At 40.9% G+C, this 20,743-nt stretch overlaps 1 protein-coding gene across 5 annotated transcripts; it reads left to right on the top strand.

The window, feature by feature from the left end:
• The first annotated feature begins 1,080 nt into the window (after positions 1–1,080).
• Positions 1,081–12,644, top strand: LOC103702481 (DTW domain-containing protein). Of its 5 annotated transcripts, none has more exons than XM_008784927.6 (8): positions 1,081–1,471; positions 4,062–4,202; positions 5,032–5,124; positions 5,222–5,348; positions 6,217–6,323; positions 7,965–8,045; positions 11,892–11,977; positions 12,080–12,644. In XM_008784927.6, exons 1-8 carry the CDS (start codon positions 1,133–1,135, stop codon positions 12,294–12,296), a joined length of 1,191 nt encoding a protein of 396 aa, XP_008783149.3. In that variant the 5' UTR covers positions 1,081–1,132; the 3' UTR covers positions 12,297–12,644. The 5 variants fall into 5 exon arrangements, 4 of the variants coding, with proteins under 4 accessions (XP_008783149.3, XP_038984964.2, XP_088578351.1 ...); XR_015987294.2 differs by having other exon boundaries at positions 1,091–1,471; positions 10,239–11,977; XM_008784926.6 differs by having other exon boundaries at positions 1,100–1,471; positions 6,217–6,332.
• The last annotated feature ends 8,099 nt before the right edge of the window (positions 12,645–20,743 follow it).

Below are 20,743 nucleotides of genomic sequence, written 5' to 3'. Positions count from 1 at the left end.
ATCACATGAAATATACAGTTTATATATGTGTGTGTGTGTGTGTATATATATATATATATATATATATATATATATATATATATGTAACATGGATGCTGGATATATTAGAATAGCACAAATTATGCATGATAAATCATTTAGGAGTCGCTGAAAAAAATAAAGAGGGTTTTTGCTAATATTTATAAGAGGAACGAAAATGTTTGGGGTGGTTCTATATACACCCCCCCTATTGCTCAGGACACCCCCCAAAAATTAAAAAAAAATTAAATACTCTCTACACCCCCCCATTTGCTAAGGACACCCCTAAAAAATTAAAAATTCCTAAATTACCCCCCACCCTCCCCACCCCCTCACCTAAATTGCTCTCTACACCCCCCAAACCCCCCCCCACCCCGCTCTTCCCCTCCAAAACACCTCGCCAACGCCCAAAACCCCCCCGTTCCCCCTTCTCCCTCTCGTCGCCGGCATTCTCCCGATCTCCGACCACCTCGCCGGCTTCTCCCGGAACCACCTCGCCGGCTTCTTCCGAATTTTTTTTTTTTCACGGTTCGTGCTCCGTTCGGCACTGGATCGCCGAACAAAAGGCTTCTGTTCGGCTGAACAGTGCCGGACAGAAGCCTTCTGTTCGGCACTGTGCAGCCGAACAGATCTGTTCGGTTGAGGGTTGCCGAACAGAAGGCTTCTGTTCGGCACTGTTCAGCCGAACAGAAGCCTTTTGTTCGGCGATCCAGTGCCGAACGGAGCACGAACCGTGAAAAAAAAAAATTCGGGAGAAGCCGGCGAGGTGGTTCCGGGAGAAGCCGGCGAGGTGGTCGGAGATCGGGAGAATGCCGGCGACGAGAGGGAGAAGGGGGAACGGGGGAGGAGGGGTTTAAGGGGGGGTTTGAGGGGTGTTTTTTTTTTTTTCTTTTCAAAACGAAACGGAGGAGGAGGAAGGGGGGTGTATGAGAAAATTTCAAGGGCAATATGGTAATTACACTAAAGGTTAGTTTGGGTATTTTTTTTTGGTTTTTGGGGGGTGTCCTGAGCAATAGGGGGGGTGTATATAGAACTACCCAAATGTTTGTCATGGACATTGGATTCCAAGAAAGCAATTCCGAGGGCCCAAACCGTCCCCAATTGCATTCCAAGAATGCCCCCCACGCACCCCCCCTCTCTCCAATTTCTCAATTTAACAATGCCAATCCACGTCCGTCCTGCCTGCGCCGTGCCGGCGACTCGATGCTTCTTGGCTTCCTCCCCTCCCACCATGCCCGCCAAGAAGACCTGGGTGGCCTCGCGCGCCAGCACCGCTCGCGAGTCCTCCTCTGTGGCGGAGTGGGCCAAGGGAGTGAGCCTTGAGGAATGGCAGGGCTGGGGCACCTCCTCCTCCGTCCCCGCCATGGTGGCGGAAATCATCTGGGGCTTCAGGGCCTTGGAGCAAGAGACCAACAGCAGCATGAGCTTCGGCGGTCTTGGAGGGAAGCTCCAGGTGATTACGCCGCCCTCCTCCCCTCTTTTCCTATTCCTTGTTCTGTTAGTTTTGCTGAGTAAGTTTAAAGAACCAATCTTTCTCTTGATTTTTTTCGGATTGATGGAAACGGGTCAAAATTTCTTGATTCAAGTCATTTTATCAGAGAGTGGGTATTGTATGAAACACCGATCCTAATCTTTTATTTGTTATTTTTCGCTAAATAAGGTGAAAATCCATTTATTTCTGATTTCTTTTCGGATTAATTGAAACATATTGTGGGTTGTTTTCTTGACAGTTGGTTTATCAGAGAGAATTAGTTAACGGGCATTAGATGAGGAAAACTGGTAGCGGTCTCCATCTCCTCTGTTCCTATTCTTGTGTGCGTTCTTTTCACTAAACAAGTTTTAAAATCCAATCTTCATGTTATTCTTTTAAAAAAAAATTCTTGTGGGATTAAGTGAAACTTATGATGTGATATTTTCTTGCCTTAGTGTTCTATCAGAGAGAATTAGTTAATGGGTTTTGCACGCAATAGAGATGACCGGTAGCAGTTTGAGTTCCTGGCATGATCCATCTCCTTTCCGACACTTTATTGCATGTCTTTTTATTTGATTTTATTTTATTTGATTTTATTCGTTTTGATAAATAAGTTTCAAGAACCTTTTTTCTTTTAATTCAGAGGATTTGTTGATCTTGCCCTGATTAACTGAGACTTATTGTGGGGTCATTTTCTTCAATTATGTTGTCCTATAAGAGAGATTTAGTTAATGGGTATTGTATGAAATAGAGAGAATGGTAGCAATTTGAGTTCTTGGTATTGCCCAGAAACAAAGTGATTGTAATTAGAGTTTCTTTTGGAATTGCCTTCTTTTCGTTCCATTCAAAAAACAAAAAAAAGAGAAAATTGTTTTCTTTTTGTCTCTTTGTGCTTGCATGATTGGTAGACATCAGTTTGCCAGTTGGTCGACGGATATATGTTCACATGTTGCTTGATCACTGCATGCTGCCCAGAATTCTCAGTAGTTTTAGGTTTGATCAAGGAGAAGTTATCTAAGGTTTTATAATTAAAAGGGGAAAAAAAGGAAAAAATAAGGAGTAAAATGAAAACCATTATCTAGTGTTTTCTTTTTTTTTTCAAAAGAAAGTTGCTTCCAAACACTGCCTTTGCCGCTTCCAAGCCTGGATGAGAAAGGTGGAGGGTTGATGATAGGTTGATAGCCCTTATGACATACGATGTATTTGTGGATAACATAGTATTGATTGATTAAATACTAAATTGCAGTTATGGAGAAAAACTTTATAAAGGCTTAAAAGTTAGTAAAACAAAACAAAGATATTGGAATGCAAATTTAATAAGAATGGAAATGAAGACGTCAATTAGGATTGATGGACAAAAGATACCATAGAGTGATTGATTTCGTTATTTAGGATCTTGTTATATAAAATAATGGAAAGATGATGAAGATATATATAATAGAATTAGAGCTGCTTGGATGAAGTGGAGAGGTGTATCTGGAATATTATGATAAGCACATACTTTGAAGACTTAAGGAAAAATTTTATAGAACGATAGTAAAACTTACAATGTTATATGGTCATAAGTGCTGAGCAATAAAGGAATACATGAAAAGAAGTTAAGTATGGCTGAAATGAGAATGCTAAGATGGATGGTAAAACTAGGAAGGATGGATTAAAAAATGAATATATTAAAGGACTTGCGAGATTTGCATAAACTAAGGATAAAATGGCGAAAAAACAATGGAGACGGCATGGACATATACAACGAAGATCCGAGGAGGCTCCCATAAGAAGAGGTACTTTAATTTGTGTTGAAGGTTGGAAGAAAAGTAGAGGAAGATCTAAATTAATATTGATGGAGGCTGCGAGGAAGGATGTAAAGAAACTTGGAAAAATATCAGAGGTGGCCCTAGATAGGAATTTCTGGTAAATGAGGATACATAAAGCCAACCCTAAATAGTTGGGAAAAGGCTGGAAGTTATGATTATAATTATGAGATGGCTGCTTCTAGCTTTTCATTTTCTTGCAATGGTAACTGTTGCTTTTGGAGTCATGCCATCATTAGTGAGCAGTTGTTTATGTTTACAGTTATCAATGTAGATGGTGTTGTTTTATGTGTTATAGACAAAAACTTTTGTGATGTTTAAGTTCCTGCTTATTAGGTATCTAGGTTGCTTCGTGCTACTTACATATAATTCTTTTAGTATTGGTATAGGGGCACCTACTGCACATCTGTATTAATGGAAATTGGTTCTTCAACCTATTTAGTGGTGTACATTTTGATTAAATATCTGTTGTAATTACATTGAATCTGTTCAGCACATTGGTTACTTTTATTTTTAAATTGGATGATTCCATTCATGTTCGGAACCTCATACTCCATGTTATATTTGAAGAAAATGATCCTTTATGACTTTAAGTGGAAATTTATCGGATACTAGATTACTTTGCAATATGTATTAGTTATGCTTAGACATCATTCTGTTATCTGCTAATTACTGGCAGTCAATTTGATGTTACACACTTGTTCAAATTAGTGTGATTTAGAGCTACAAATTGTTGCATTTCTTTTTTGTGTTGGCTTTTGTAGGGCAGCTTCAAGGTTCAGGAGGATATAAAACATAGAGCACTCTATAACTCTCTTAGTGATTCTGAAAAGAAGCTCCAATTCTTTTCTGCTAGACAAATAGCCTGTCGTTTGCTTGGAAGTAGAGGATACCTTTGCCAGAAGGTATGGTTGCATGCAATTTTTTCTTTCTTCATTGCAGAATTTGTATTGTTAGTTTGTTACGGTCTTGACAATTTACTTTTTTGTCTGTCTTTCCTCACAAATTTAATGTACCAGCTTACCCATGTTTACTTTGATGTTTTCCTGCTTAACATTAATAAGTACATTGCCTTACAGTTTGGGCCCTGATGGCAGGGCTGGAAAAGAACCGAGCTGTTCATGAGCAGCTCAGGCAAGCCTCTCTAATAGGACTTTTTCTGTAGCCAACTGGACATATGGATCACATTATCCTGAGTATTTGCAAGTAGTGTTAAAAAAACTGTCTTATGAGTTTGACAGTCATTTTTTTTTAATATGTATTAATGAGGTACTAAAAGTTATCCATTGCATCTTAATGTGCGAATATAGTTTTATTGACTAATTGAAATAAAATCCTTTTTTTTTTTTACTAATATCAGGTAGTACCTTTATTATGTTCTATAAGAGAACTTTGTTCCCCTTTGGGTTCCACTTCATTATTTGCAAATTCTTTATTACTGGATCTCAACTTAATATCAGCTAGGGAATTCTAATTTAAATCTGTAACTGAGGGCAGTTGCCAGTTATGAAGGGCCTAGTCAATGAATCGTCTCAATTCATATACTTCAACTATATCTAACTATGCCTTGTACACGATATAATAAGATTTTTCTGTCTTCTTTGTCATCTTTTGCAATTTGGCCATGTGTTTGTCTTTAGGTAAGATTTTATTTCTACTGCTTGTATTGTTTGAGAAGGTGTTTGGTGGTTCTGAAGATTTTTCTTCTTCTGCTTGCTAATCATCATATTGCAGTGTTGGCTTCCCATGGAAGATTGCATGTGTTCGAAACTTGTTCCGTGCTCTTTGTGGTGTGGTATAAAGTTTTGGCTCTATATGCATCCAAAGGTCTGTCTCTTATTACCTGTTACCTGCATTGGTTTCTAATATATCCTTTCATTTTCCTTATGGTAATATCATCCTATATATGCCCTCATTCTTGCAGGACTTTTTACGCCAAAATAACACTGGAAAGTTGTTGTGGCAAACATTTGGAAGTCAAGCTGCAACTCTGTGCCTTTTTGGCATCCATGAACATGAAGAAATCATGTGGGATGCATTCAGGCATTCAGGTATTCAGGTTTGCACATGCATTTGCTTCTATCAATTTTGAAATGTATGAATTCCTGATGGACAAGAACCAGTTGTGAAGGTGGTAGAAATCTGAGCTAGTTAGGTGTTTCATGGCTAGTAGCAATTTAACAATTAAATAGTTGCATTCTGGTGATATCTGCAACTTGACTCTTCATGTTGATCTTCCCGTCCATAGACTCTTTATTAACACAATCTGTGTAGAAAATTAATGTATACAATCTTTTAGCAGTATTTATGATGCAGTGCGTGAATAGTTGAAATCATTTTTTTCTTCATTTTGTTCAACTTCGAAAAGCTGCATTTAACAGATCATGCAGAACTCTTCACGCTGACCTTTATGCATCTAGTTCTCAATATTGCATAAAAGGTCAAATGCCTTTTATAAGTTGGAGGACCATTATGAAAATATGTGGCTTGATATAATAGACTTATAGACCTAATATTTCTCATAGCATTGTTACTTGAGTGGTTTATATCAAGCTAACAATGAATATGACTTTGTGGAAGCTTCATTCAGTAATGCACCTACCTATCTGAATGCATTAGACATGTCTTTTTTTTTTCTTTTCTTTTTTTCTCCTTTTGAAATGCTACATTCCTTAGTGCATTTTATAAGTTACCCAAATATGTAAGTTTTATCGGTATCTAAGTGGATAAAGTTTATTTTATTTTACATTCATGTTCAAATGCCCATTGTAGCAACTTTATGAACTAACGATTATCAGGATAATTAGAATGACTATGAGTTCATCATTTGCAGTTGTTTCCCAATCTTGTGTAGTTTATTTATGCTTTTTTAAAAGCTGTTATGGCCTCAGATCAATATGAAATTTCCTTCTGTTTCAGGAAAAAACATGGTGTGGTTTCTCTATCCCAATAAGAGTTTATCTCCCAAGTCAGCTCAGGATATCTTCTTTGAAGGGCCATCTACAGGCCTCAAAGATCAAAAAGTGGTATTTTCCGTATGTTGTCCTTGTTGAAGGTCCTATCATATGTTCAATTTTATGAATTTATATGTAAAAATTGTTTACGAGCATAGGCATTGCTATTCTTCTACTTTCATGCAATTCCGTGTTAACAAATATTCTTATGCCAGAAAAGCTATGAATAGTTAATCTATATATTTATAGATGACACATTGTTATTGCAACAAAATTATTGGATATGACTTAATCATGTCTTTCTAGAAAGAATCAGGAATAAGGTTAGTTGAGCTGGTATCGGAGGTTGTATCGGCTGGCGATTGGTTTGGTACTGTATGGGTGTACCGAAAATAGGAAAAGGGAGGGGGAGAGGGAGAAAGAGAGAGGAAGAAAAAGGAGAGAGGGAGAGGGAGGAGAGAGAAGAAAAGAGAGGGAGGGAGGGGGGAGAGAGAGGGGATGTGCTGGAATCTGGGGAGGAGGGCCACCATGGAGGAGGGAGAGAGAGTGAAGAGAGAGGAGAGAGGAGAGAGGAGAGAGAGAAACCCTAACCAAGAGGGAGGGAGGGAGGAAGGGAGGGAGGGGGGGGAGGGGAGGGGAGGGGGAGAGAGGAGGAGACGGTGACACTTACTTGGGAGTGACAACGGCGGCCGATGAGGGCGAGATGAGCATGGAACCCTCGTGAGCAAGTGAATGAACGAAACTCAAGATTCGGGAGGGCTTTCGAAGCCGAATAGAGGCGCAACCGGGAGAGTTTTTATTATAAACCAAGGTCGAACCAAATAGAGGTGCAATCAGGAGGGTTTTTATTATAAACTAGAGCCAAACCAACCCGAGAGACCGAACCATCCTAGGCCGGCTTCATTATAGTTTGGTACGGGCTGAACCGCCCAGTTTGGGTTGGTTCGGCAATCCATGATTAGGAAAATCATTGCCCAACATATTCTCATCTCCTGCCATTGCTAACAAAATGAAACAGAATAAGACATAGTAGATTAACTGATTCCCCTGCTGTGGGCCCATGAAAGGGGAGTTGCACATATTCTCCAATCAGTTGTTTAGGGTTTTTTTTTCCTTAGTAAAGTTATCTAAATTGTGGATTCTAGTGAACCGGGATACAAAAACTTTCATTTTTAACAACCCAAATCATCTAAACTCAGAATCTTGAAATTCTATTCCTTTTCAAGGGAAAAAAATGACACAATGGCAAAGTACTAATTAGAAGTGTCATGTGGCTTTGAAGAATATGATTTCAGTTTGTTCTTTAAGAGAACTTTTTATGATGCAGCACAAAAAAAAATATCATGATAAACTTGTACCTAGTGAAGAATTTTAAGGTCTCATTTTGTTGTGAACTGTTAAAATTAGGCAAGAGATATACATAGATAAAGTGATCTTAATTTTGTCACAGGCCTGAAGTCAATTTTTTTGGTATGCTAATAAACTGGACAAGTGTAAACTCCAGAAGAGGAAAGGTTGCACATTACTCTATATTCTGTAGTGACTACTGTCCATGTATGTGCCTTGCATGTTGGTATTCATTTTAATCGAAATTTGCTTGCTATGTGCAAGCATTGGAATGCCTGGAGTTGTTAATTTTCTGTGCCTTTATAAGGGATACTGCTCAACCATATTGTTTTGATTCTGTGATAAATTGTTAACCACATTTTACAGGTTCTCGAGGAAAAGCCTTTAAACTTTGTTTTGATTGATGGTACGTGGAGCAATTCAGCTGCAATGTACAGACGTTTAAAGGTACATCCTGATCAAGATTTTTGTTTCCAAATCACCTTTATTATTATTTTTCTTAAAGGTTTTTCAGATGCGTAAAAACAATTATGCATAGCTTATGTTGGAAAGCTTTAAATTTTGTGATGTTAGAGTTGTTTGACTGTTACTTGGAATGAAGAGAAGCTACTGGACAATGGTATATGGAGCATCTAAGTGACACCGTATAGATAGTTTTTTTGCTATCAAGTCTCTAAAAATATTAGTTCAAAGTAAAGCTCACTATATGTCAAATAAATATTATGCTTAGCTAGCCAGCCTCTGACCAATGTTCATACTCGGTTTTTTACCATTCTTGCCAATAAGTGGTCGGGTATATCCTTAAGTGTGCCATATTATTTGCATGGAACTTGCTCTTTTCGGGATTCTGAAAGAGTGAAGACCCTTTAATCACCTTTTATTTAGGGAAGGGCACTGAGCATGTTTGATTCAGGATGATTTAGTGAAGTCCACATGTTGCCAAGATCATGCTCATGGGCATATTGTACTATTCTTTATCAGTAGCCAATATATAGAAATATGCATCATGAAATCACATGAACATAGAATCTGAGGATGCAGTCGTTGGATGACAATAGACACAATGCTGAATGTTGTGTTAGAGAACAGAACATGTGGTTACACTGAATCAGAAGTCTTATTGGATGCAATAGGTTTTAGTCCTGGAGAAGTATTATTTCTCTACAAGAAATCAACTGTGAAGCATGTTAATGCTTAACTATGAATCCATAAACTCAATCCTATCTGTTTGACGAATAGGCTTCAGATCCAGGCACAGATTCTGGACACCTGTGCATTGTCTTTCAACTATGAAGCAGTGCCTTGTTCTGCATTTTCCTTTGCAACTGTCCTGGTCTGTGGGTTTTCTATATGAACAGTTCAGTTAGTATTTATCGAGTTTGAAATTTTTTATGATTAAAATCATTAACATTGTAATTGGTAGCCACAACTTTTAGTCATGTAGGATCTTTTTTTTTTTTTTGTACACTCATGTAGGATTCTCAAGAATATCTATGTGGATTGGATCAGCTAATGTAAATTCCCACATTTTTGTAGAACAGCATTCCAAGATGTTGGCTGAATATCTTCTTTGACAAACAGAAATACAGAATTGTTTCATTTTAATAGTCATAAATCAGTCTTTTAGTTCTTATGAAATTTGCTGGTGATACTTGTGTACATATGTGGATGTACTTTCTCTTGTAGTATGCATAATCCATTTGAGGGCCATAGCCCATTGTTATTGATGTTAGTCACCTTGCCACCAGTTAGTGGATTCTTTTGCATGGGTGCAGCCATTCAATGGACCAATTGTTGCTCCTCAAATTTTGTGTTATGCAAGCTGGGCTTGGCTTATTGGTCTCAACAGGAGATTTTTGTAGACCTTTTGTGACGATCGACTAAGCTATCAACAATCCATTGGGTCAAACTGGTACCAGGAATTCTTTGCAATTAGCACCCAAATCATTATCAGCTACTGCAACCTCACCAGATTTTCAGCTAGAATTCATTGGCCTGTCTATGATTGAAGGATCTACTTGTCTATAGGAATTAAGTTTTGTCAAGTGATATCTAACTATTCACTATGACTAGATATTTTCCCTGTTCCATGGTTGTAGATAGTTGCCTTTGGCATTGTTCCATAAAGATATTTGCTACTTGGAAGCAGTTCTTGGTTCAATGTGTAGTAAAAGGGTGTTTTATTTCTCTAAGAAATATTTCCTGTACTCCTATCTCTTGCTTTTGTGGCCTATCTTGAGAACCTTAGCCTTCTTCTGATACTGCCTTGTTATTAAGGTCTGTTCAGTTTGTACACCTCCATCATTCATATCTACTCTTGTCATCTTTAGGCATCTCGACTATATTATATCTTCCTCCTGAGAGCTTCTTGTGCCATTCATCTATTGCATCACCTTAAACACCTTTCTCATCTCACCTAGATAGTCCTTCACTCCTCATTGCCTTGAACAAATGACTTGCTGTCTTATGATCAATTTGATTGGCTAGTCATTAAATTGTATTCTCTTAAGTCTCAGTATTTGCTTATAACCATGCATGCTGGGCCAGTACCAGCGCTTGACATAGTTTGCAGTGTACTGCTTAGTTCTTTTTTTCAATATTTTCAATTTATTTTTTTTAATTTCTTTTTATTTCGGGCAGGTGTAACATATGCTGGTGCACCAACCGGCATTGGCACCTGAAGCCTTGATTATGGTAAAACCTTTTGCCAAAGCATTGTGATTTGCCATTGTATTAGGAGGACATGATGAATGCATTCCTTGATGGTATCCTCTCTTAGGAGATCTACATATAGTTGTTGCTTGTTCGTCTGCGTTAACCTTGTAATTTTTGTTCCCTCTGTTGCGTTATCTATGCTCTCAACTGGGCACTTTTAGCATGTTTTGAGCTCTTTCAATTCTCTATTAATGCTCTTCTTGTCACCTTACAGTTTGTGCTTCATGTTGATGATATGATCATAGTTAATGATCGTGCTTCCACAATCTTCCTCTGTCATCCATAGCATCATTTTGTGATAAAAGACCCTGGCCCTCTTCATTGCATTGTAGTTCTTGTGCTTGTCTTGTCGATGGACTTGTTGCAACAAAGATGCACACCTTTTAATCAGATCAGTTGTGAATACTTGATTGTTACCTGTGTTTTTAATATTACTAATTGAGGATTGTCTAAAGCTTCTTTCCTGTCTTGCCTTCTAAACCTGCGTCGATTAGATCATGTTGTTAGCGCTACTTGCTCTGTTCGATTTGGCTTCATTTTTCACATTTCTAGATACCTCCACAAGAGTGTTATTTCTTCATTTTTCTTCTCTTCTACCTGTATGTTTTAGCTTCAAGCTACTCCTGACATTGGCTGGCTGGTGGTTCTATTGATTAATGGTTCAGTATTTGGCTTTTGAGTCTTCCTAGAAAATTATACTGTCTGGAAATGTTAGAAATATAGTTCATTTCGACACTACTATTGAGGCCCAGTAGTGCCAGAGAGATTTTTTTCTGGTTCCACTGCTTTTTCTCCTACCAGACATGTTGCATTTATAACTCTTATTTGTTATGACAGAGTATTTGTGATTAAGATTGCTAATGGTTTTATTATTTACAAGGGGACAAAGCATATTAAGATCAATCACCACTTTGATACTTCCGTCCTACCATTTCTCTGACTTCCTCATTCTAGTTCCTCAAGTGGCTCGTGGACTTCCTAGAACTTTGTTTTCAGTTATAATGGACAATTTTTTTATGACTGATCCAGTTTGGGTGTTTCTCCCCCTTTGTTCTTTTGTAGGGTGGGGTGGCCAATTTTTGTCCATACCAGGCTATTGCTTCTGCTATTGGATTCTATTTTATGCCCACATACTTCTGGTGTTCGTGGTGCTTCTAGGAATCTTTTTTATGACAATCACTGATCTGGTTTAGCGATTGTGTATTCAACAGTAGACAAATTATTGAATTAGTAAATGGGAAGAGCCCTTTTTTTCCAACTATGACCACCTCATGGATACTGTCTTCTGCTGACTTGTGGGTGATGGACGAATAGCTGGTCATTTAAGTCACAATTTGTGGATCGCATAATTTTTACTAAAAATTTTGCTTGTCTGCAGGCATTTAATCAAAAGCTTACTTTTGATAAGAACTGGACCAACAAGAATGTAGCAGGGCTATTAGTGGATTGTCGTATGGATATAAACTCTATGATATTTTTGTGTGTGTGTGTGTTGGGGGGGGGGGGTGTGAACGGGAGGAACTGCTTGCATAGCTTCATTGAACTTATTTCTATAGAAACTAAGTGGTTTGTTTGCAGGACCGATGGATATCATTATGGGAAGATGAAGATCCACCTTGTATTTCTCTATCAACCCTGGGTGCTTCCGCGATGCATAAGCTACGGTGAGGAGCGCACCATTTATTCTTCTTACTCCGTACAATTATTCTTCAGCATTCATGTTCTCTTATCTTCTGATCGATCCTTTTTGAAACCCATAAAAACAGGCCCCAACCATCATGGGATCATACCTGTACAGCAGCAGCTGCTGCTGGTCTTCTCTCAGAACTGCACCTACGTCCTGAGCTCAGTGTGTATGGATTGGATAAACAGGCTGAGGCAGTGGAGAATGCCTTGGATGTCTTGCTTGATGCGCTCACAACTCGGCGCCTCAGAATGGGGAGGTCAATCACGCGAAAAGAGAGGCACAACAATTGCATCTAATCAAATCGGCAATATACGTGTTCATGAGACTATTCAAGCAACCGAGCTGGTCCTGTCCATCATTTTGTAACTTGTACGCTTGGGAATTGTACCCATCGATTCTAACCACCATCCTTAGGGTAAGAAGGAAAAATGACTGATTTTTGTGCGGCATAATAGTTGGAAACACCACAATTTTGTTTGTATGGATGCTGATACTCGGCTGATTCGGCCAGCTCGCTGCAGCTCTAATTGTCAATTGTTGTGAGTACTTCCCTTGTTTTATTTCAGATAGTTTTTAGGATTTTTTACATACATATCCTCGTAATATTGAAATTTGCATGAATATTCTTCCAAAATTGCTATTTATATGTATATCCTCATAAAATACTTCTTGTGTGTATATCCTTCTTATTTCTTTTCTTTCGCAATGTACATATCCCATCTAATATTATTAAGAAGCTAGCGGTTTAAAATTAAAATGATTGAAATATTCTTAATAAATAAATATGCAAAAATAAATATTTATAGGGGTATACATATAAATAGCAATTTGGCAGAGGTATTTATAAAATTTTATATATTCACGAGGGTATATATGTAAAAAAGTTCTTAGATTTTTGCGTAATACTTTTTCTAAATATTGAAATTTGCATGAATATTTTTTAAAATTAATATTTGTGTGCATGCTCTTACAAAACACTATTTATGTATGAATATTTTTGACATAATGATTCAGTTGACGCAATTAGCCAAAATTATATTTATTTAAACTAAAATTAATTAAAATTATAAAATTATTATTTTTTTATTTCTGAAGCAGGTAACAGGTTAATGAGTCTCGCTGGAACTAACATCATCCCTCGATCCCTCTCTTTTACTTTTCTATCTAAAATCAAAACTGTTTTCTCGACTTTCTTCTCCACTGTAGGTGTTGGTGGAAAAATGGACCACCCCACAAATGCAATTATAGCACCCAAATCCGTCAGCAAGATCGAGCTCATTCAGGCCGAACTTATGCAGGCTCATCTAAGTGCCCGGGCTCTTCCGCTCTCGAGCTCATCCAAGTGATCGGGCTCTTCCGCTCTCGAGCTCATCCAAGTGCTCGAGCTCATAGGCTGAGCCGAGCTCATAGGCCGAGCCGAGCACAGCAGGCCGAGACCAGAAGGCCGAGCACAGAAGACTGAGCACAGAAGGCCGAGCACAGCAGGCCGAGACCAGAAGGCCGAGCACAGAAGGCCGAGCACAGCAGGCAGAGACCAGAAGGCCGAGCACAGAAGGCCGAGCATAGCAGGCCGAGCTCAGAAGGCCGAGCCGAGCTCAGAAGACTGAGTCGAGCTCATCATGCAAGCCGAGCTCAGAAGGCTGCCGAGCTCCGAAGACCGAGCTCATGCAGGCCGAGCCGAGCTCAGAAGGCCGAGCTCCGCAGGCCGAGACTAGAAAGCTGCCGAGCTCAGAAGGCCGAGCACAGAAGGCCGACCTCGTCGTCTATATGCTGCGGCCATGCCCTGCAGCAGCCTTACCGCACCATGCTTTACTTGCCGGCCACGCCACGACATATCAATCGGGGACCATACCCTGCTACGACTGTGAACACCTCACCATTTCCAAGAATGTACTGCACTGCACGCCACAAGCAAGCTCTTGCTGCACGCAACCTCCTCCCATGATGGGAACGGGCCATCCACGGCAACTCATTACTTCCACGCCCACGTCCAATCGTGACGGTAACCCATTAATTCGCCCAGTCACATCACAGGTAACCCTGCCACTCTCCCTATAAAAGGGGAGCTTCTCCCTCTAAAAAGGGGGAGGCTTCTTCCTCCCAAGGGAGGCTTCGGACTTGGAAATACAGTCCCTCTCCTTCTCCAAAATTAAGCCCCCCTCTGACTTAGGCATCGGAGGGCCGGCGCCGGAAAAGCCCGGCCACCGGCTTTTTACAGGCCCCCCATGGAGGACGCCGCTCGCCGACGGATCGCCGCCCGCCAATGTTCGCCGGAGTTCCTCCTCCTCGGTTCGCGGCCGCCCCCGGGTCTAATTTCCAGCAACAGTTGGCGCTAGAGGAAGAGCCCGAGTTGCGGCCATGAAACTAAGGAACAGAGGAGTCTTTAACGCCTCTCAGCATCATGCTCCAAGTCCCAAACGCTCAGTCCAGAATTCACCACTAAGATCTCCGGTAGATCAAGTTCCACAAGTCCAACTCGAGCACTTCGATGCGCTAGTGCAGCAAGTCCAAGCGCTAGCCATTGCAGCCCAAAGCCTGCAACAAGTGGAGGTCCCTCCTGTGCCGCCTCCACGGGATCATGTTAAGCAGAGGAAGAAACTTTCTCCCGACTCCCGAGCCATCTCGAATCAGGCATGGCTCCCGCTGCAACGACGTATGTAGGGGCAACCAGTGAGAAGTAGTAGTCTAAGTCTCACGTCAACGAGTTGGGGAGAAAGAGAAATAAAAGCTGAGGTCTGGAGAAGAAGAGTTATGGAGCTTTAAAATGGGATTGTAAGCCTCTGTGACAAAGGGTACAGCCCCATTAAATCCCATTGTCTTTCCAAGTCTCCTGTCTTCCGGCAGCAAGCAAGAAACCAGCATGTACTCCCTCCTCACGGGCGTAAGTCCTTAGGATAGCGCCCGCGACGTTGCTCCCCTTCAGAGCGTCGCCATCACAGAAGCCCCCGCCGAGCTCATACAGGCCGAGCTCATGCAGACCGAGCTCAGAAGACCGAGCTCGTGCAGGCTGCTAAGCTCAGAAGGCCGCCGAGCTCATCCAGGCCGAGCTCATGCAGGCTGCCGAGGTCAGAATGCCGAGCTCAGAAGGCCGCCGAGCACAGAAGGCCAAGCTCAGCAGGCCGTCGAGCTCAGAAGCCCGAGCGCAGAACACCTCCCAAAAAATCGAGCCAAAGAAGGCCGGTGCTGAGCCAAGTTTTGAGGGACTTTGGAGCTCGGGAGCCATCAAAATATCTCTAAAAGGTACAGGACACCACTTTGGCTTCAAATAATTTCAATATTTTATCTATTTTCAGGTCGGAGAATCCAAAAAACGACCCAAGGGTATCTCTATCTCCAACGTCGCCCCGCTCCGAATAAGGGCGCACGATCGCCAACGAATGAAGTCCATCTCCCGTATGTCTCCAAGATCGATTCCCGACCAAGCTCGGATCCCCCAGTTAAAGGATTAACGTCATGCCACATCAACTATCGTGCTCGGCTCGATCTCCATCGACTATCGAGCTCGGCTCGATCTCCATCGACTAATCGAGCTCGGCTCGATCTCCATCGACTAATCGAGCTCGGCTCGATCTCCATCGACTATCGAGCTCGGCTCGATCTCCATCGACTAATCGAGCTCGGCTCGATCTCCATCGACTAATCGAGCTCGGCTCGATCTCCATCGACTAATCCAGCTCGGCTCGATTTCGGCTTGATCGCCAACAGACAAGGCCAAAGAAGGCCGCTGAGTCAACCTGGAGCACTTTAACTCCAACTGCATGAGAGGTACACCCTACTTGGCACGTACATCTCTATACATATTTGGCTATATTACAGGATGATCGACGACTGGACTACTTCCTTCGTCCGAGCCAAAAAGCAGCTCGAACTCGGAAGTCTGGGGGTAGTGTTGGTGGAAAAATGGACCACCCCACAAATGCAATTATAGCACCCAAATCCGTCAGCAAGATCGAGCTCATCCAGGCCGAGCTTATGCAGGCTCATCTAAGTGCCCGGGCTCTTCCGCTCTCGAGCTCATCCAAGTGCTCGGGCTCTTCCGCTCTCGAGCTCATCTAAGTGCTCGAGCTCATAGGCCGAGCCGAGCACAGCAGGCCGAGACCAGAAGGCCGAGCACAGAAGGCCGAGCATAGCAGGCCGAGACCAGAAGGCCGAGCACAGAAGGCCGAGCACAGCAGGCCGAGCACAGCAGGCCGATACTAGAAGGCCGAGCACAGAAGGCCGAGCATAGCAGGCCGAGCTCAGAAGGCCGACCGAGCTCAGAAGACTGAGCCGAGCTCATCATGCAAGCCGAGTTCAGAAGGCTGCCGAGCTCATCGATGCTGCCGAGCTCCGAAGACCGAGCTCATGCAGGCCGAGCCGAGCTCAGAAAGCCAGGCTGAGCTCATCCAGGCTGCCGAGCTCATCCAGGCCGAGCTCATCCAGGCTGCCGAGCACAGAAGGCTGCCGAGACCAGAAGGCTGCCGAGCTCAGAAGGCCGAGCTCCGCAGGCCGAGACTAGAAAGCTGCCGAGCTCAGAAGGCTGTCGAGCTCAGAAGGCCGAGCACAGAAGGCTGCCGAGCTCAGAAGGCCGAGCACAGAAGGCCGAGCTGACCTCAGAAGGCCGACCTCGTCGTCTATATGCTGCGGCCATGCCCTGCAGCAGCCTTACCGCACCATGCTTTACTTGCCGGCCACGCCACGACATATCAATCAGGGACCATACCCTGCTACGACTGTGAACACCTCACCATTCCCAAGAATGTACTGCACTGCACGCCACAAGCAAGCTCTTGCTGCACGCAACCTCCTCCCATGATGGGAACGGGCCATCCACGGCAACTCATTACTTCCACGCCCACGTCCAATCGTGACGGTAACCCATTAATTCGCCCAGTCACATCACAGGTAATCCTGCCACTCTCCCTATAAAAGGGGAGCTTCTGAAAGAGTAGATGCCCTACAAGCCAATCGCAATATGTATTGCGAAAGGTTTTTTCTTTTGATTTGTCCAAATCATGTACATGACATTTAAATATGAATAAAGGCGTTATGTTTTATCATATGCTGTTGATTATATTTATGATAAACTCCTTAGATTAGGTTAATGGTTTTAAGACTATGATGAGATCATACTAGTGAGACTTAAAATCCTAAAATCCTAATCTTAAATATTCCCAGTCATTGGTACATTGAGTCGGGGATCAATGATTACCGGAAAGACTGGCATGTCTTATGTATGCTCGATGCAGAGGATGATTGATCTCACAATCATTTGTGTGGAGACACTAATATAAAGATGTGGGTGCTCATTAGAGGAATGAGTTCACTGAATTGACCTACAAAGAGAAATCTTATGAAGTCTTACTTACATGTCAAAAGATGATTCTCTTAGTGGGAGTTGTGCAACTGATCCTATGACCTGAGATCACCATGGTATCTTGTGCACATGAACCCATATTTTGGTTTACACTCATTCATGACAATAAGTTATGTACGAGGTCTTCTGGATATGGTGAATTGTGTACGAAGATTATGAGTAGGTCAACAAGGAATTAATCACTTCTAGTAAGAGAAGATAGCATCCTATTTATTCTAATCATATGATAATTCAGGAAGCCTTTGATCAAAGCAGAATGAAAATTAGAAAGAGTTTCTAATGTTTCATTATTTGAATTATCATTAAAAGATTGAGAAAAATATGAATATGAAATTGAGTTTGACATATATTCATACTCATATACATATTTGGGATGCAGTTTGATTAAAGGATTAAATTGCATGGTAACTTGCCACTGAAGGGTATTTTTGGTATTTCCACCAAATTTCATATCTTCCGGGTAGACATGACACGTTGCTAGACGTCAATCTTGTCTTATAGGTTTGATCGAATTAAAGAGTTTAATTCGATCACCAATTAGAAAGGATTCTAATTGTTAAGTTTGGGTTCGCGCAGTTTGGACTTAAATCGATTAGAAGAGTTCTAATCAAGTTGGGTCAACTTGCACTCACACCTATTGCTGGCTAAGTATGGAACCCAATGGGTCACACACAAGAAAACTTATTAAGGGTCTAATTGGATTAGATCATGTTTGCAAGATAGACATCCTAGCAGGTGTTGCAAACCCTTAGCTCTTGATTCGAATTGGATTCGAATCTGATTCTTAATTGATCTAATTTGATTAGATCATCTTCTAATATGGGTTAGCCAAGAGTTGGCACCTAATTGGCTTGGTTTGAGTCTAATTGGATTAGATTTAATAAATCATTCAATCTAGACCGTTAGATCTTGATCTACCGTTGGATGAAGACATAATGGAGAGTTGGTTTAACCCAATTGGATTGGGTTAGAGGATGGCTATCATAATTGACCATTGGATCTTAATCCCACCATTGGATGAAGACATAATGGGTCAAGTAAATGGCGCCTTGCATTGGAGCCCTTGGATCATCATCATGAAAGATCAAGAGGTGAGGCATGATGGACATGTGATTAGCATGTGATGTTGACTTGGTCAAAATATGGCACCACATGAAAGGACATATCATTTGATACACCTCTTCACTTGATCTGCACCTCCTCTTATTTGATATGGCCCTTAGATGATGTCCTTTCATGAAAGGATGTGTGGATGGGATGCATCCCTTGGAGATGCATCCCTACACCTATTATAAATAGGCTAGCACTCCATGGGTTTCATAATTCCAACTCCACCCCACTCCTCTCTTCTTTCTTTCTTACATTAGTTTCTTTCTTTCTAGCATTGCTTCTAGTGTGTCCTAAGCCAAGACAAGGTGGTCTTCTTTAGGACAAAAGGATTAGAAGTGATTTTAGAAGGTTAAAGAAAAAAAGAAAGAAAGGAAAGCAAGCCATTAGAGTTCTTTAAGAATTCTGCATTAAGGATCAAAGTCTTTGGAGCTTAAGACTTAAATCAAGTTTTCGTGTGGATCAACGTTGGAGGGTGAACACTTGGGCACCTAGTGGAAATTCTGCATATTGGATTAGCGTTAGAGGTATTCTTCTATTTCTGCATTTATATTATATTATTTGATTGCTTCCATTAAGGTGATCTTGGCTTATAAGGGTTTTATGTTAAGGAACTTTATCAAGAAATTTTTAAAATTCCTAACTTCCGCTGCGCATTATAACATGCTAAAACCCTTCAGCTTCTCCCTCTAAAAAGGGGGGAGGCTTCTTCCTCCCAAGGGAGGCTTCGGACTTGGAAATACAATCCCTCTCCTTCTCCAAAATTAAGCCCCCCTCTGACTTAGGCATCGGAGGGCCGGCGCCGGAAAAGCCCGGCCACCGGCTTTTTGCAGGCCCCCCATAGAGGACGCCGCTCGCCGACGGATCGCCGCCCGCCAATGTTCGCCGGAGCTCCTCCTCCTCGGTTCGCGGCCGCCCCCGGGTCCAATTTCCAGCAACAGTAGGCATTCCTCTCTCCCTTCTCCCTTCATTTTATCCTTTTTTATACGATGATAGTCAGATTCTACCTTTAGCTTTATGGATTATTTTAAAAAAATATTATAAAAGATTTGCAGTATTTATTTCTTAGTATACGAGATTTGTAATATTTATCTTTTAAGACTGAAAAAATTTTCATGTATAAGTTCGTAGCTGATTTAAAATTGCTGCGACAAGATGAATCTTATATACAAGATCTTTTCTTTTTTTAAGAAATCGAAGCTCTAAAGGAAAATGGCTCAAGATACACAATATAAGGGATAACTTTCTACCACATAGCTGCGGAAGTTGTTAGCAAGTTTTTTCATTAATTTTGCTCATGGATAATTAATATTGTTCTTCGATCCATGAGTATAGTAATAGCAAGGAAGCTCGAGCATTACAATCTACAGTGTGTTTTTAAGAAATTCTAATCCTTTTCTATATTTTGATACGCCCTTATATATATATATATCTATAACAATAAATATTAAAGCTAGTTTTTGATAAAGTAAGATACGATGGTTGTTATAAATGAATAAGAATAAAGTAAAATAATCTTATGATTAGTGGAAGAACTTTCATAACTCTCTTTGTTATCTAGTCATCGAATCTATCTTTTTTCCAAGCAATATTTTTATAGAAAATATTGAGGAGCATGTACTAAACTAATTTGAGTGTTTAAACAAGTTGGAATAAACAAAAATAAAATTAGATTTTTTTGCATAAAAATCTTGTGAAATATGTAAAATTGAATGAATATCCTCAAAAAGTTGCTAATTGCATGTATACCCTCATAAATATTTTTTTTTTGCATGTCTACCCATTAAAGATATTTTAGTTATTTCAATTTTAAACTGCTAATTTTTTAATGTCATTAGATGACGTGGGTACATAAGTGTTTTATAAATGTATACATGCAAATATTAATTTTGGAAGAGTGTTCGTAAAAATTCTAATATTTAGAAGGATATTATACAACCAACTCTAATTTTTACTATATTGCTGACTATGCTGCCAAGATGCTACTAACTCCCCGTATCTTTGCTCTATAGCAAGCACAAAAGTTTTAGTGCATATTTGGGAAAGGCTCGATTACGCTACGGCTGGGCTTGGGCTTGGCATGTGATTTGGAAAGAAATTGCTGGCTTAAGCTGAGCCTAAAGCCCAAAATATTTGTCAGGCTAGGCTTGGGCCAATGTGTGATTTGGCCCGACTTGATCCAATTCCAGCCCTAATTGGAGGGGCCTTAATAAAAATATGCTATGTCCACCGTTTCTAATGTGCGATTTTTTATTTTATTTTGCCCTCATTAAAATTCAA

This window comes from Phoenix dactylifera, chromosome 5, assembly GCF_051530095.1.
Source record: "Phoenix dactylifera cultivar Ajwa chromosome 5, Ajwa_hap1_PhDact_Kaust_v1.1, whole genome shotgun sequence".
Lineage (NCBI taxonomy): Eukaryota > Viridiplantae > Streptophyta > Magnoliopsida > Arecales > Arecaceae > Phoenix > Phoenix dactylifera.
The sequence above is the reverse complement of the archived record's forward strand: the minus strand, read 5'-3'. Positions and strand labels throughout refer to the sequence as shown.